Source organism: Alligator sinensis, unplaced genomic scaffold (genome assembly GCF_000455745.1).
Source record: "Alligator sinensis unplaced genomic scaffold, ASM45574v1 scaffold2_1, whole genome shotgun sequence".
NCBI classification, from domain to species: Eukaryota; Metazoa; Chordata; order Crocodylia; family Alligatoridae; genus Alligator; species Alligator sinensis.
This window is the reverse complement of record NW_005842712.1, coordinates 317424-330820: the sequence shown is the minus strand read 5'-3', so window position 1 is coordinate 330820 and position 13397 is coordinate 317424. Positions and strand designations below refer to the sequence as shown.

General features: G+C 41.5%; 1 protein-coding gene across 1 annotated transcript in view; it reads right to left on the bottom strand.

Moving 5' to 3' along the window:
* Positions 1-7325, bottom strand: part of ALLC (allantoicase) — a 22279-nt gene extending 14954 nt beyond the window's left edge. The window contains exons 1-5 of the mRNA XM_025216210.1: positions 7210-7325; positions 4693-4743; positions 3529-3616; positions 1452-1577; positions 18-97 (exon numbers count right to left, since the gene is read on the bottom strand). Coding sequence (XP_025071995.1) covers positions 18-97; positions 1452-1577; positions 3529-3616; positions 4693-4743; positions 7210-7299 — 435 coding nt within the window. The 5' untranslated portion in view covers positions 7300-7325. The remainder of the gene's footprint in view (positions 1-17; positions 98-1451; positions 1578-3528; positions 3617-4692; positions 4744-7209) is intronic.
* Between the last annotated feature and the right edge of the window lie 6072 nt (positions 7326-13397).

Below are 13397 nucleotides of genomic sequence, written 5' to 3'. Positions count from 1 at the left end.
CTGCTGATATTATGTACCTTCTTGACAGCTTCAAATTCTTCATCAGAAGCTGCAGTTCCTATTCTGTCCCCTCTTGGCCACAATTCTGGTATCTCAACTGCAGAAATAATATCATCACAAAAATAGTCAATAAATAGCATCATATAATTATAGTGTAATTTTCATAGAAGGATAGAAAAGTAGGGTTGGAAGGGACCTCAGGAGTCCCCCTACTCAAGGCAGGATAACTAAAACAACCCAGTCCAGTTTCTGTCTCACCTACACTTAAAAACGTTCAAGAATGGAGATTCCACAACCTCTCTAAGTAGCCGGTTCCCTCAGAGTCAGAAAGTTCTTCCTAATATCCAACCTGGTCCAGATTAAGCAAAAAATATTTAGAATAACAGAAGTGATAATACCATTTTTTGCTCAGAGGAATGCTACTCTAGGAATTTGATCCTTTAATATGCATACCTACCTATGCCAAACAAATATGTATGACATTATTTCTATTGACAAAAATAGTGATTCCACTTTAATTATTTCAAATATTATTCTTTTTAAAACACCTTGTTCTCCTGCACTCCTTGGGAACCATATATAGTTGTGCCTTGTGCAACCACAGAATGCTTCTTGGCAGCAGAACCAGGGCATCTTTCCCAAACAAGGGGATGCTATACAGATGAGCATGGAGGAAAGCATCATATTCTGCACAGCACAGAACCTGCACAAGTTATCAGCATGGCACTAGCAAGGGAAAGGAGAGAATGGAACAAGGATGGGGAAGCAAACTGGTGGTGTTGGAACATTTGCTCCTACCACATTCTTCCATGGCAGAAAAGTTACATAGAGAGATCAGGGCGCTCCCTCTTTCTTTTTCTTGAAATAGCTCTAGAGCAGTAATGCCCAACTCATCTGGGAACCATAGGAAATAATGCTGTCACTGCTCCCCTGTGTCTTGGTCACACCTGCTCGAGTCTAGAGCCATCTGAGGCAAGAGGAATAATACAATTACTTCTACTATACATATAGCCTGGATTATCTAGCCGGTTGCTCGATTCTGGATTTAATCCTCTATGACAGATTTTTCCCCTCAGAAACCAGGAAGTGTATCCTTCTTTAGACTATATTTCATTAAATACACATAGCACCATTGGGTAATGGATGTTAATATGAGATTAAAAAAACAATGAAAATCAACAGTTGTATCCCCAACCATTCACAGCCTCAGTCACACCTCATCCTGATACTGTTTTGTTATTCCCAGAAGTGCTAAAGTGGTATTTCCAGGTGTGAGATTATTTTAGCTGCTAACCCCACAGTGCCTGAAATTAAATCATTCTGTCTTCTATTAAAAAAAAAGTCATATTTAACTTTCTCCTCTGGATATCACATTAGCAGTACAATTTAACAGGCAAAAGTTCTTCCACTGTGACATCTGGAGACCTTTCAGATATTAATTCATTAATTACCTCGTTTCAAGCATGCTGCCTGAACAGATATACGGGGAGCACAATTTCCAGCAAAGAAAGATGTGTTTACTTCAAATCCATGGATAGTGCCTGGTACTCCCAACTGGATAATGCACCAATCATGTCCTGAGGGATAAGAAAACAAATGGCTTTTCTAATAAGTGTCATGTGTAACTAAGAAATAAAAGGGCTAGTTCACTTGGACATTCAGAGAATACAATCATTCTTGGTATCTAAATGACACTAAGAGTTTGACCAAACTCCAGTCTTTAGATCCAGTCTTCATTGATACCAAAGTTGGGAGACATTAAGATACTTTTTTGCATAACTGTAGGCTCTGAAATAAAAATTAAGTTACAGATCTGTGTAAAGCAATCAACAAACTGCAACACATTTCAGTTTATTTTTGGAGGACTATGCATACAATTAAAATAAAAAATTATTTAAAGACACATAAGGTGTATTTGACCAAACATGAAGAGCACCTACTTTCTGGTCATTGGAGTAGCTTTCTGAAAAGCACTGGATGTTGTGTGTAAAAATAATGTATTTTCCAGTTAACACTCTTCCTAGAAAGAATTATTCCAAACAATTTTGACTATGTTTGTCTCATCTCAAAATATAGAGATGTATATGCATTAAAGAGAAAAGATGAGCTCCACCATTTTTTTGAATGTGGCATCACCCCTGGTTGAGAACCACTGCTCTACTGCCTCCAGTTACTTTAGTGCTTCACAGCCAGGTATTTCTGCCTCCAAAACAAAGTTGCCCCATGTGCCTGCTGCACAGCTAGCTTGGAAGGGCTGTGGCATGTGTGCACATTTCTGCTGCATTAGGGTTGGATTCAGGCTAAAGCAGGCAGGAGATGCCTGTTTATGCTGTGTAGCCCTTCTTGGCCTGGCCCTCCTGCACTCCTCCCAGAAAAGAGATGCATGGGTGGAACTGTCCCTTGGCTGTATCTGGAAGGAACATGGGAGAGGCCCAACTGGAAAAGGCTACAGCCATGTCAGCTCCTGCCTGCTAGGCTAATCACAGCTCTAATGCAGCAGGTGTGCACACAGGGCAGTTTGAACTGGCTGCTGCTAGAGTAGCAGCACCTGCATCACAGCACCCCAGATGGGGGCTTGTGGCACCCCAGCTTAGTGCACAACTCTGGTTGAGAACCATTGGTCTAGTACTTGCCAGTTCAAATCAAAATACAGGCTTGGCAGTGTTACGCTTGCCAGCACCACAACTGAATGAGACCTGGGTGTTGTCATAGACAATAAAATGAACAGGAGCCACCAATGTGATGCCATGGCTGCCAGAGCTAATCAAACATTGACATGCATCTACAGAGGCATCTCAAGCAGGGCTAAGGATGTCATCCTCCCTCTCTACTCAGCCTTGGTGAGATTGGAGCTGGAGTATTGCATCCAGTTCTGGGCGCTGCACTTCAGGAAGGATGTGAAGAAGCTCGAGACAGTCTAAAGGAGGGCCATGCACATGATTAAAGGCCTTGAGATCAGGTCATACAAGGAGAGGCTGAAAGACTTGGGACTGTTCAGCCTGGAGAAGAGAAGACTCAGAGGACTTTGTAGCAGCCTATAAGTATGTCAGAAGCATATATCAGGCATACACCCGATGAGTAAGGTCCCTCCCAGCCCCTAACAACTATGAAACCATGAAAACAAAATAGCTGTTCATGACACGGCTCATCACAGAATAGGCATTTCCAAATTCCCATGAAGTCTGTAAGCCATTTCTGGAGGTTTTTCACATTAATTTTATCTACCAATGAAAATCCTACTGTTCTGTAGGGCTTTGCAAAAAGTGAAGGTCTGGAAATACATAGATCTGACAAACTCAAGACTGTCATTGCTGTCCATCTGATAGTCAATACTCCAAAACTTCCATCAGGAGTTTCTGGCTCATTCAAATTAAGCCATTACAAATTAACCACCCTTAAAACTGGAAGGTGTAGTAATAAAGTGAGCCAATTTCATCCCTTCTTTCCACCAATTGTCAATGTTTTTTTGTGGTCTGAAAATCCCTTGCTGTTATTAGGTATTAACTGACTAGTATTTACTGTTATTACCTGGAGTCCTTTTCCTCCTTGTCTCCCATCCATCCATCCACTTGCCATATGCAGTAAATGTATCTACTTTGAATTCTGGATTCTGTTTCTGAAAAATAAGCACAAGCTTATTCTGCTTGCAGTCATTTATCCATACAACTGTTGACTTTAGCATACTGAAAACAGATTTGTGTCCAGCATTTAACATGCAAGTTTCAAGCCCCAAAGCTGATGCTAATAGAAAAGGTATATAATATATGCCATTCTAATCTAGAAAAAATAGCACTGAAAAATTATAAGCTGTATTAGTCAATGGATTTATGCTGACCACCTAAGGATATTGCCTTCAATTGTACTAAAATTTTCTTCTGATTAGGCAAATACTTTAAATCCTTGGTAACTGATTTCAGTGGTATTTTTACATGTGGAATGACTGTAGAACCATTTATTTAGATTACAGTTTTTGCTGTGTAAATAAAACATTATAAATTCTAATCGGAGCTAAAATTTATTTTAAGGTTTCTTCCTCACAAAAGATGCACTTGGAAAAGAATATCTCTAAAGAAGCCTTGAAGTCATTACTTACTGGTTGATGGAAGGAAATATAGTTGTAAGGGAAATATCCCACTTGATTCACTGAAATAGTTTTGACTGTACTGTTATGCCTGAAAGGTGCTAATGTGTAATCAGAATACAGAAGCTGTTATTATTGCAGTAATGAGCCAGCAATTGAATTAAATCAGTAATCAAGAATCAAAACATTTGGTAATCATAATCAAGCCTATGCAAATGCTTCCTTTATCCAAAAGAGCAACAAACACAGGGCACAAGATGCCTGAGTGCCAATTTGGATACCATCATTATAACCAATTGGTTCACCCTATACCTATTTTCCAGAGACTTTGCACAGATGTAACTGATTTAATGATGCAAAATATAGTGGAGAAACAGATCCTTTGGGTTTAGATATAGCCTACAAGCTATCATATTAAACCTAGTGTTTTTAGCATTTATTTATATTAAAAACAAAAACACAAATCCTTTCATGTTCATGGTTGATCAGAAATTTTCCAAAAAAACAGTTTTCTGTCAGAAAGTGCCAACCCCACTGCAAAGTAATTAACAGTCCCCAAAACAAAAAGTCCATGAAAACTTGTCAGATAGCTGATTGCTTCCCTACTGTACCTTTAAAAGGTTGTCTGCAGGAGCAAAAAAGTCATCTGTTGCAAATAAAACCTATGTAGAAAATAAAAACATTTTTATTTCATAGTGAAACGTACCAAGGAATTAAACAAAAAGAACATATTTACTTGCCAACGGCGTACAAAATGATATTTAAAAAGTCCTTATATTTCTTTGTATGTGTGTCTTTCATTAGGTTCTAATCCTGCAATAATCCTCTACAGAGCCCCACTGAATTCAATTGTTCTTTGGAGGCTCAAATTGCTGCTGTCACAGGGGGCGTGTAGACGCTGCACCCGGGGATAGTTTACTCTGGTTCCAACTGCTCTGGCATTTATTGCTTTGAATTAATTGCATGTGTAGATGCACCCACTGGCATTAAACTAAATCATGCAGCCAATGATAGGTTTCAGTTTGTATCTGAGGACATTTTTCTTTAAAATAATTTATCATCTTAGACTTTGCAATCTTCACACATGAAACTGAACTGCTCTTAAAGAGATCGAGTCTATCTTCTCTATTACATAAAAGCTTATCTATGTCAATTTAGAGAAGTAAAAGTTAAAGAGTGCCAATAATCTGGTTGGCAGTGACCCCAGTACATAGTATTCCTGTCCTGAACATGAATATTCTACAGGTTTCCCTTGCTTTATGCTGTACATGTGTTCCTGGAAAATGATGCATAACTCGAATTCACATAAAGTAAACCCACTTTACAATGTAACAAATAGGGATATGTTCCAAAACCTCGACTGTACTGACCCCCAGATCCATTTGTACTACTTTTACAAGACAATTTTGGTACTCACCAACAGCAGACAGTACACACAAGCACAGGGTGGTGGTGAATGGTACCATAATGGGGATGGAAACTACAGAAACATGTGTCGCAGACAACAAGCGAGGAACACAGATCCACACAGGAGACTATATTTTGGTGCACATCACTCCCATAATGCACTGTACAAAGCAGCTGACTGTGGGCTTCCACCACACCAATTACATAAGAGTGAATTTACATTGCATATAAAGAATTTTTGGTCTAAAAAGGGCCATCATATAAGAGTGAATTCGCACATACAGAACCTGCATAAAGTGAGGAAAACCTGTACTTAATGGTTTGTATAAATTTTCCTTTGCAGGGCCAGGGGTCCAACAGACCAGTGTTGACCAACCTTTTTGGCAAGTGTGTCACAAGTTAAGTCTAAAGTATAAGATAGTGCCACTTTAATAATCAGCCAGAGCCATTGCCCAGTGCTGTTGAATCTCACCACTACCAGAACATGGCAACACTGAATTTGGTAGCATCTACCCCTATAGCTCCTGCAGGACCAAACCCTCAAGCTAGCATTGACTCCCAACTCCTGCTCCTTCCCCAACTGCTTCTCTGAGCCCCTCCCCCTCTCCAAGTACTGCTCCATTTCCCTCCCCTTAATTTTAGGCATTGTGACACCTAGCTGGAAAAGCCTACAAGATCACTTTGGACCTGGTCTTGAGAACCAACAGAATGCTCCATAAATTTTCTTGGGTAGACTAGATTAGGGAACAATATCTATACTGTACTGCCACTGCTACATACAGATTTTTTCAGGGGCATCGGCTTTGTGACTGTTTCATGTGGCCCTATATTTATATTCCTTTCAGTATTTTAAATAGCTTTACATAGTATTTAACAAGCAATTCAATTTCAAGTTGCATCACTTATAAAATTCTTATCTGAAAGTAGCAGCTGCCAGCTACTCACTTCATTATCAGGTATTAACTTTGCTGGAATTGCTATTTTTCCAAGTTTATAAATGACTTTCCAACACACCATAAAAACAAGCCCTCTTTTCTCCCATGACCTATATGTAATAATACAACCTCTCTTCTTTCATGCCAAAGAGGGTTGTATGGGGCTTTATAACACAAAGAAATTCGAGGGTATATGGGCATATATTTTTCCTCCTCCATATTAAAATAGTATTTTTGATGGCATACAGCACCATTCATTTGAAAGGATCCCCAAATCTTTTACAAACAGTCTATACTAACATAAAGCAAATAGAAATGAAATGTAAAACTCAGGCAACCTGAGGAAGATGTTGCCAAGTAACTGTGAGTTCTTCTTTTGTGTATCAGTAGACCTAGCAGACTGGATCTTGGCTCCCAAATTTTCAAAAAAACAGTAAATTGAGATTTGTATTAGTAGGCCTGCAGCTTTAATAGGTCAGCAGCATTTCTCAGAATATTAAGGAAAAATCTTGTGGTGAGAGGGTCAGGAAGCTAAACAAGAGTCCTGGGAACTGCTCCTGGCTGTTCCAGACTTTTGGGTAACCCTTAGCAAATATCTTAATTTTCTTGTGTTTCATTTTTCCCCATCTGTAAAATATGGATAATTATGCTTAAAGTGTAGGGATGCTGAGAAGCTTAATTCATTAGTGTTTGCAAAACCTTTTAGATCTTCAACTGGAAATAGCTGCAGAAGTACCAAGTACAATCTGCATCTAAACCATACATTGTTAATTGTATTACATTTACCTTTCCTCCCATAGTTTTGCAGGCCAAATCATTCAGATTCAGAAAGTCAGGTAAAACCTGAGTTTTTTCTTCTTTGATATGAGCAGCCATCTTCCCTGTAATAGCAGAAGCAGAAGTCTGGGATCCTGTTCTTAAGAAGAAATGAGAAATATAAAGAAAAGCACATTTAGCATCACTTCTCATTACATGAATTCTCTCCTGGCTTCTCAGCAATCAGGAAAAATTCCAGGAATGGGTTGAAAGAAAAGCAAGCACATACATAGTCAGGATTAATTTACAATTTATAATGATTTGCAATATGCTCAAATTTGGGATAAACAAAAGTATTAATTAGTCAGTTAGACCAGGTTAAAATGAAGAAAATACATTTCTTAAGAAAGATAGATATATAGAGATATAGATAGATAGATATCTATATCGATATCGATATTGATATCGATATAGATAACTTAGGAAAATATATCTCAAAAGTTTTAAATGTATTTTTAAATTCATAGATTATAGTACCAACAGTTACATTTTAGTAATAATCCACATTATTTTTAGTATCAGTGCTAGTGCTCTTTGCTCAAAATGGGTGCTGTGCAAATAAAAAAGAGGTCAGAATCCCAGCCTTCAAGAATTATAAATGGTCCAGACATATCCCAATGTGTCTTTTTTTTTTATAGTGGGGAGAAACCTAGGACAAGTCATACTACTTGTGATGTCTCCTGAGATAGGGTTGTGAATGGGAGCAATGTGAGTAAAACATGTAGATGTAGCCAGGGTGGTTAGTGAATGTACAGCTGCTACACAGCCTTTAGTCAATAGGATTCCAACAGAGCCCTGGCACTGACTTAAGGCTCCAGATGGTGCAGTTGTCCCAAGCTGCACCATCTGCCCTTTCCCAAGCTGGGGTCCTTGCAGGTTCCAGGGAACTTTAATCTATGGTCTAAGCCTTCATTTGGTCTGTAGTCACTGGTGAGCCTGTGGGGACCTGACCCTCAATTTGACAGCATTTACCTATTTGTCTGTGTGCAATGTGATATCCTTGCAGCACTGCATCCAAGCAGCTCAAAAATGGCAGGGCTAAATAGCAAGAATCCTACTGGTATGAAGGTAAATCAGGGAGATGGGGAGAGAATGGAGAATGCATGGAACCTCTGATGTCTGTTTAAAAAAGCCACAAATTCCAGCATCTCTGTAATAGGTCAGTTCACCGGTTGATAACACCATATTAGGCTTTCAGAAATAACAGTACTCATTTCATGTCTACTCACCTTCTGCACACAGCTGACACCAGAAGTTACTTTGTTCTCCTGCAGAAAGAAGACTGAGGGCAAGCGATGGGGGACAAGGTAGGAAATGGGGCAGGGGCATACACACACTGCTTCTGCCACAGAAGCCAGAATAGGGGCTCCTAGTAACAAATATCTTCTGGGGGAGAAATGGGGAGTACCTGACATGGAGAAGCAGGGAAAAGGGACACAATGTTCCTAGCATGGAGAGAAGGGAAGAATACAGGGCAGACAATCTCTGATATGGAGATGTACACACACCCTTAGTATGCTAGACATGAGTGACTGGGAGGGGAGAGTGGAGAATGGCACATGCATAACTCCTGCCTTGGATGAGGATGAAGGGGATGAAGGACTTTGGAGTGGGGAAGGCCACTGAGGGTGCACAGAGCCCCAGGCATGTGGGAGATGATGGGAAAAGTTACTGGGAATCTGTGGCATAAAGACAGTCATTGGGAACTGTTCACAGAAGCTTGTCATGAGGAATGGAGGGGCACAAGGAGCCTCTAGTGTGTGCAGCAAGTTTGAGCAACAGAAGTTACAAAGGTATACAATGCCCTCATTCAAAGAAGCCTACAGGTCTGCAGGGCTCCAGAACATGGAGGTGCAATGGACACAACTGCGCAGATGCTTCATGTTCTAACCGGGACAGGGAATGGCCTGCAGGTTGGGCCACTCATTTCCCTAGAGCCCCCCTATGTGTGTGTCTTCTGCATTGTTCATGTCTAACAAGCCATTAAGTCTTCAGGGCAGGGGCTCCATCTCAAACTGTTGTGTAAGTCAGTGGGTATCTCTATAGAATAATAAATATGGTCCCCCTTGAGAACATCTGCACCACTGGGGAATTTCTGGAGACAGCCTGCACTAACAATAAATGATCCATTTTATTCATTTACAAAAATAGTATCTATTGTCTTCATATTTACTGCAGAATGGAGTAGCCAAGATGGATAGGAAAGAGGAGACCAGAGAGAGAAGCATATTACAGCCTGAATGGTTACCTAGGGACTCATTTCAGAAATCAAAAGTGTCTTGACCACCTCCTCCTGAATATCTAGAGATCCCTAGCAGTGCAAAGCTGATGTGATTCTACCACACAGAGGGGCAGAAGATTTACTGAGTCTGCTCACGAGGCTTGCATCTACCTCTAGGTCAGACATCATCTCCACAGTAGCTCCCTGGGCCTGTTTATAGCACATAGTTTGGACCTGAGAAAGAGGAGGGGGCAGTTATCCATGAGCCTCAGAGACCCAAGTCGCTCTCTTCTTGGCAAGGTCAGAAGAGAATATTTTGTTACTAGCCCTGTGACCTGAAAGTGGAAGATTTTGTCCTCACCCCATACTGAACCCTACCTACTCTACTGGTTTAACATAGGAAAAAGTGGTGTCCTGAATATACTATCTACTAATTAGCATATTTTTCCATATCATAGCCTTTTGATAGTTGCTTTAAGCTTTTTTTATGCCCCAACCAGGTTATCTCACTAATGTATTCCAACACTAATTACAGCCATCAACACTGAGTTGAGCATAGGTCAGTTCAGAGAAAAGAACAGGATTTGACTTCTCCCACGTAACTAGAGTCTACTGTGGCTGTAGTTGGCTGTGTATGTGTATGTGTATATGTGGCTGAACAACTCCCACAATCAGATGCTTATTTCACAGCAAATACTTTCTTTTTGTGAAACTGGTTTCCTTCAATGTTCATTGTGTACATTGTATTGAGCTGAATGATTAATGAATGGCCATATACCCAACTAATGAAACTGAAGAAGTTACATTGATTGGGTTATGAAAGAAATACAAAGAAATCAGTGCATTGTTCTGGGACTGCATTTCAAATAGAGAGACTTCTGTTGTTCATATATTCTCCACTATTTCCACTACCACAGTGGGTTTGATTTTAGACCCAAATTTACCTCAATATCCTATCATAAAAATAGCAACAGAAATAATTTCAAAATAAGCTTCTAATTTTACAACTACCAGTAATTGATTGTTGGTACATTTTTTCAGTCACCTAACAATGGATTCAAGCCTAATTGTCTCATCTGCTGGCACAAGTGACATTTTCTAAGTAGCAAGTTAGAGATCTACATTTTATTATTTGTATCCAAAACCAACTCCAAACAGAAGATGAAAGGTTCATTTAAAACCTTCATTTTTCATAACTGGTGTTTTCTAAAATTTCTTTTAATCTCAAGGAAAAAGATTAATTACAGGAAGATTAATCTCAAGGAAAAAACAGTAATTACAGTTTTCTTAGTCTGAAGACTTTCTGAATTCTAATTCCCCCTCTTTATGAACTGAACACAATATTGTTGTATCCAGGAAGATAAATAAGAAAATTGGGTAATAATATTGACTAAGACGCTGCATAAACATTGTTTAAAAGAAACTTTTATTAGGTACCTTAGCAGTTACACTGCTTTGGAAAACAAAAACTTAAATTATCAGAAAGATTCGTGTCATCTGAAGTGTCATATTTCTATGTAGTGTAAATGAGCCTATCCAAAATACAAAATTAATAAGCAATAACTTTTTTAGCCTACCTTATGTCTTCCACTCCTGCGTCAGCTAGATAAATCAGAAATGCTGAGAGAGCAGGGTTTGAGAGGGCTGTGTGTGTAGACCCCAAAGCAAGCAGAGTTATGCAACTTATCAGTAAACAAATCATTGGACTTTACTGATTACAACTTCCTCCTCCCTCCCCCTTAACCATTAGCAGCTCATTTGAACTGAACCAGATATTTTTCTCTTTCTGCATCTGGAAACCTACAGCTAAGTTATACCTGGATGTGTATAGCATATATAACAGGTTACCTTAACTAGTTCAAGGTCAGATTTTACTCAAGGCACATTTTAAGGCAGGATTTTGGCTGCTTTCCACTGTGCAAAAAGCACAACACAAAGTTCTACATTTGGCAAAACCAGGGTTACCATATTTCCAGTTCCAAAAAAGAGGATGCCTGTCAAGGGAATACCTTACTTCCAACCCACAGTCCCCTGGCCCTGCCAGTGTCCCTCACTCCCAACCTGCAGCCCCCCATCCCTAGTGCTACCCCACACTCCTGACCTACACACCCCTGGCCCTGCCACTGTCCCTCACTCCCAGTCCACAGTCCCTTGCCCCTCTGGGCTATGCTGGTGCCCCTCAGTCCCAACCTGCAGCCCTCTGGTGCTGCCAGTGCCCTGCACTCCTGACCCACAGCCCCCCGCACCTCCATTGCGGAGGAGGAGATGCCTGTAGCACCCCCCACCTCAGGCTGGGGCTCCTGCACCATGCCAGGCAGTCTGGCTATGCTCCCCCTGGGCAGCATGTCCCAGGTGCCCCACCCCTGTAAGCATGGGCACCAGCCCCTGGTACCACTAGCCCAGCCATGCAGCTCCCCACTGCCCCCACTGAAGGGCCAGGCACCTTCCCCCTGTCTCTGTGTCCTGCCACAGACTTCGCCCTGCCACCCACCCCCCCCCCCCCCCCCCCCAACAGTCCCCAGGCCCTGGCCCTCCAACCCCCGGTCTCCATAGACTTACCTGCATCCAGCAGCTGAAGCTGCTCCCACCACCCGTCCTGGCTGCGTGCTGGCCACATGTGTGTGCACACACACTTGCACATGGTGCCCCCTGCCTCCAGTCACCCTTCTCCTGCTCCCACTAGCAGAGCAGAGCAAAATACTGGACATTTGTTCAAATTTTAAAAAGCCACCCAGAAGGAGATCGGAGGACCCAAAAAGAGACATGTCCAGGAAAACCTGGACATATGGTTACCCCAGGCAAAACCAAATAAAGCATCATACCTCTGCTGAGTGCAGTGGTTCTTCTGGCACATGCACAGGCTGCTGGATAGGACATGTAGCTAGAAAAAAGCAGCATAACTAAAGAATCTCTGACCCCAAGTAACCGCTTTGAAGTCCAGCATAACAATGCAGCCTTTAGACTGCTTAGACTTAGCCAAAGTGATTGAAGACAGCATAGAAGGAAATTTCTCTCCCAGGTTTTGCTGTGCACTCCTTGGATAAAACTGAGGGTTTGGGTCTTCCTAAATACTAAATGAGGGGAAAAAATTAGAATCACAGAAAAAAAGGGCTGAAAGGGACCTCAAGATGTTACTCCCCCTGCCTTGAGGCAGGATAAGTATACCTACGCCTTCCCTGACAGATGTTATGCCAAACTATTCTGAAAAGCCTCTGATGAAGTTTCTAGATAAACTAGGTAGTCTGCTCAAATGCTTCTCTACTCACAAAGTTGGAAAGTTTTTCTTAACATTTAATCTAAATCTTCTTGGCTGAAAACTGAAATAACTTCTTCTTGACCTACTAAAAAATAACCCATACTATATTTACTCAAATCAAAGACAAGGTTCTTCCCCCTATTTAATATGAAAGGAAAACATCCCTCATCTTGGATTCGAGTGCAAGGGAGACTCCGAGGGAATGGGGGTGGGCAGGCAGCTGCTGCATCTCCAACTCTTTCCCCAACCTAGGTGTAGGGCCACAATCAGAGCTGACTCTTCTTCCCCTTCTCTGCTTTTCTCCAACACTGCCACCTCTGCCCCCCTGCCTACCTAACCCTCCACCTCTGTTCCCCCCCCGCTGCCTAGCCCCTCTCCCCACTCATTGCCACCACTTACTCCAACTCCAGTCCCAGCTCCAGCTCTGGCCTTGCTCTTGCCCAGGTACAGAGCATGTGGTTGCTCTAGCACCTATAGCAACCACAGCTATAGCATGTGGTTGCTCTAGCACCTATAGCAACCACAGCTGGTCCAGCTATAGCAGAACCAGAACTGCTGCCATCATGACCACTGCTGTGTGACTGGGTGGGGGCTGGAATGACCATATGCTCCATACACTGGGCCAGAGCAGGGTCAGAGCCAAGGCCAGATCAGGAGGGTAAGTAGCAGCAGGGAGGCAGG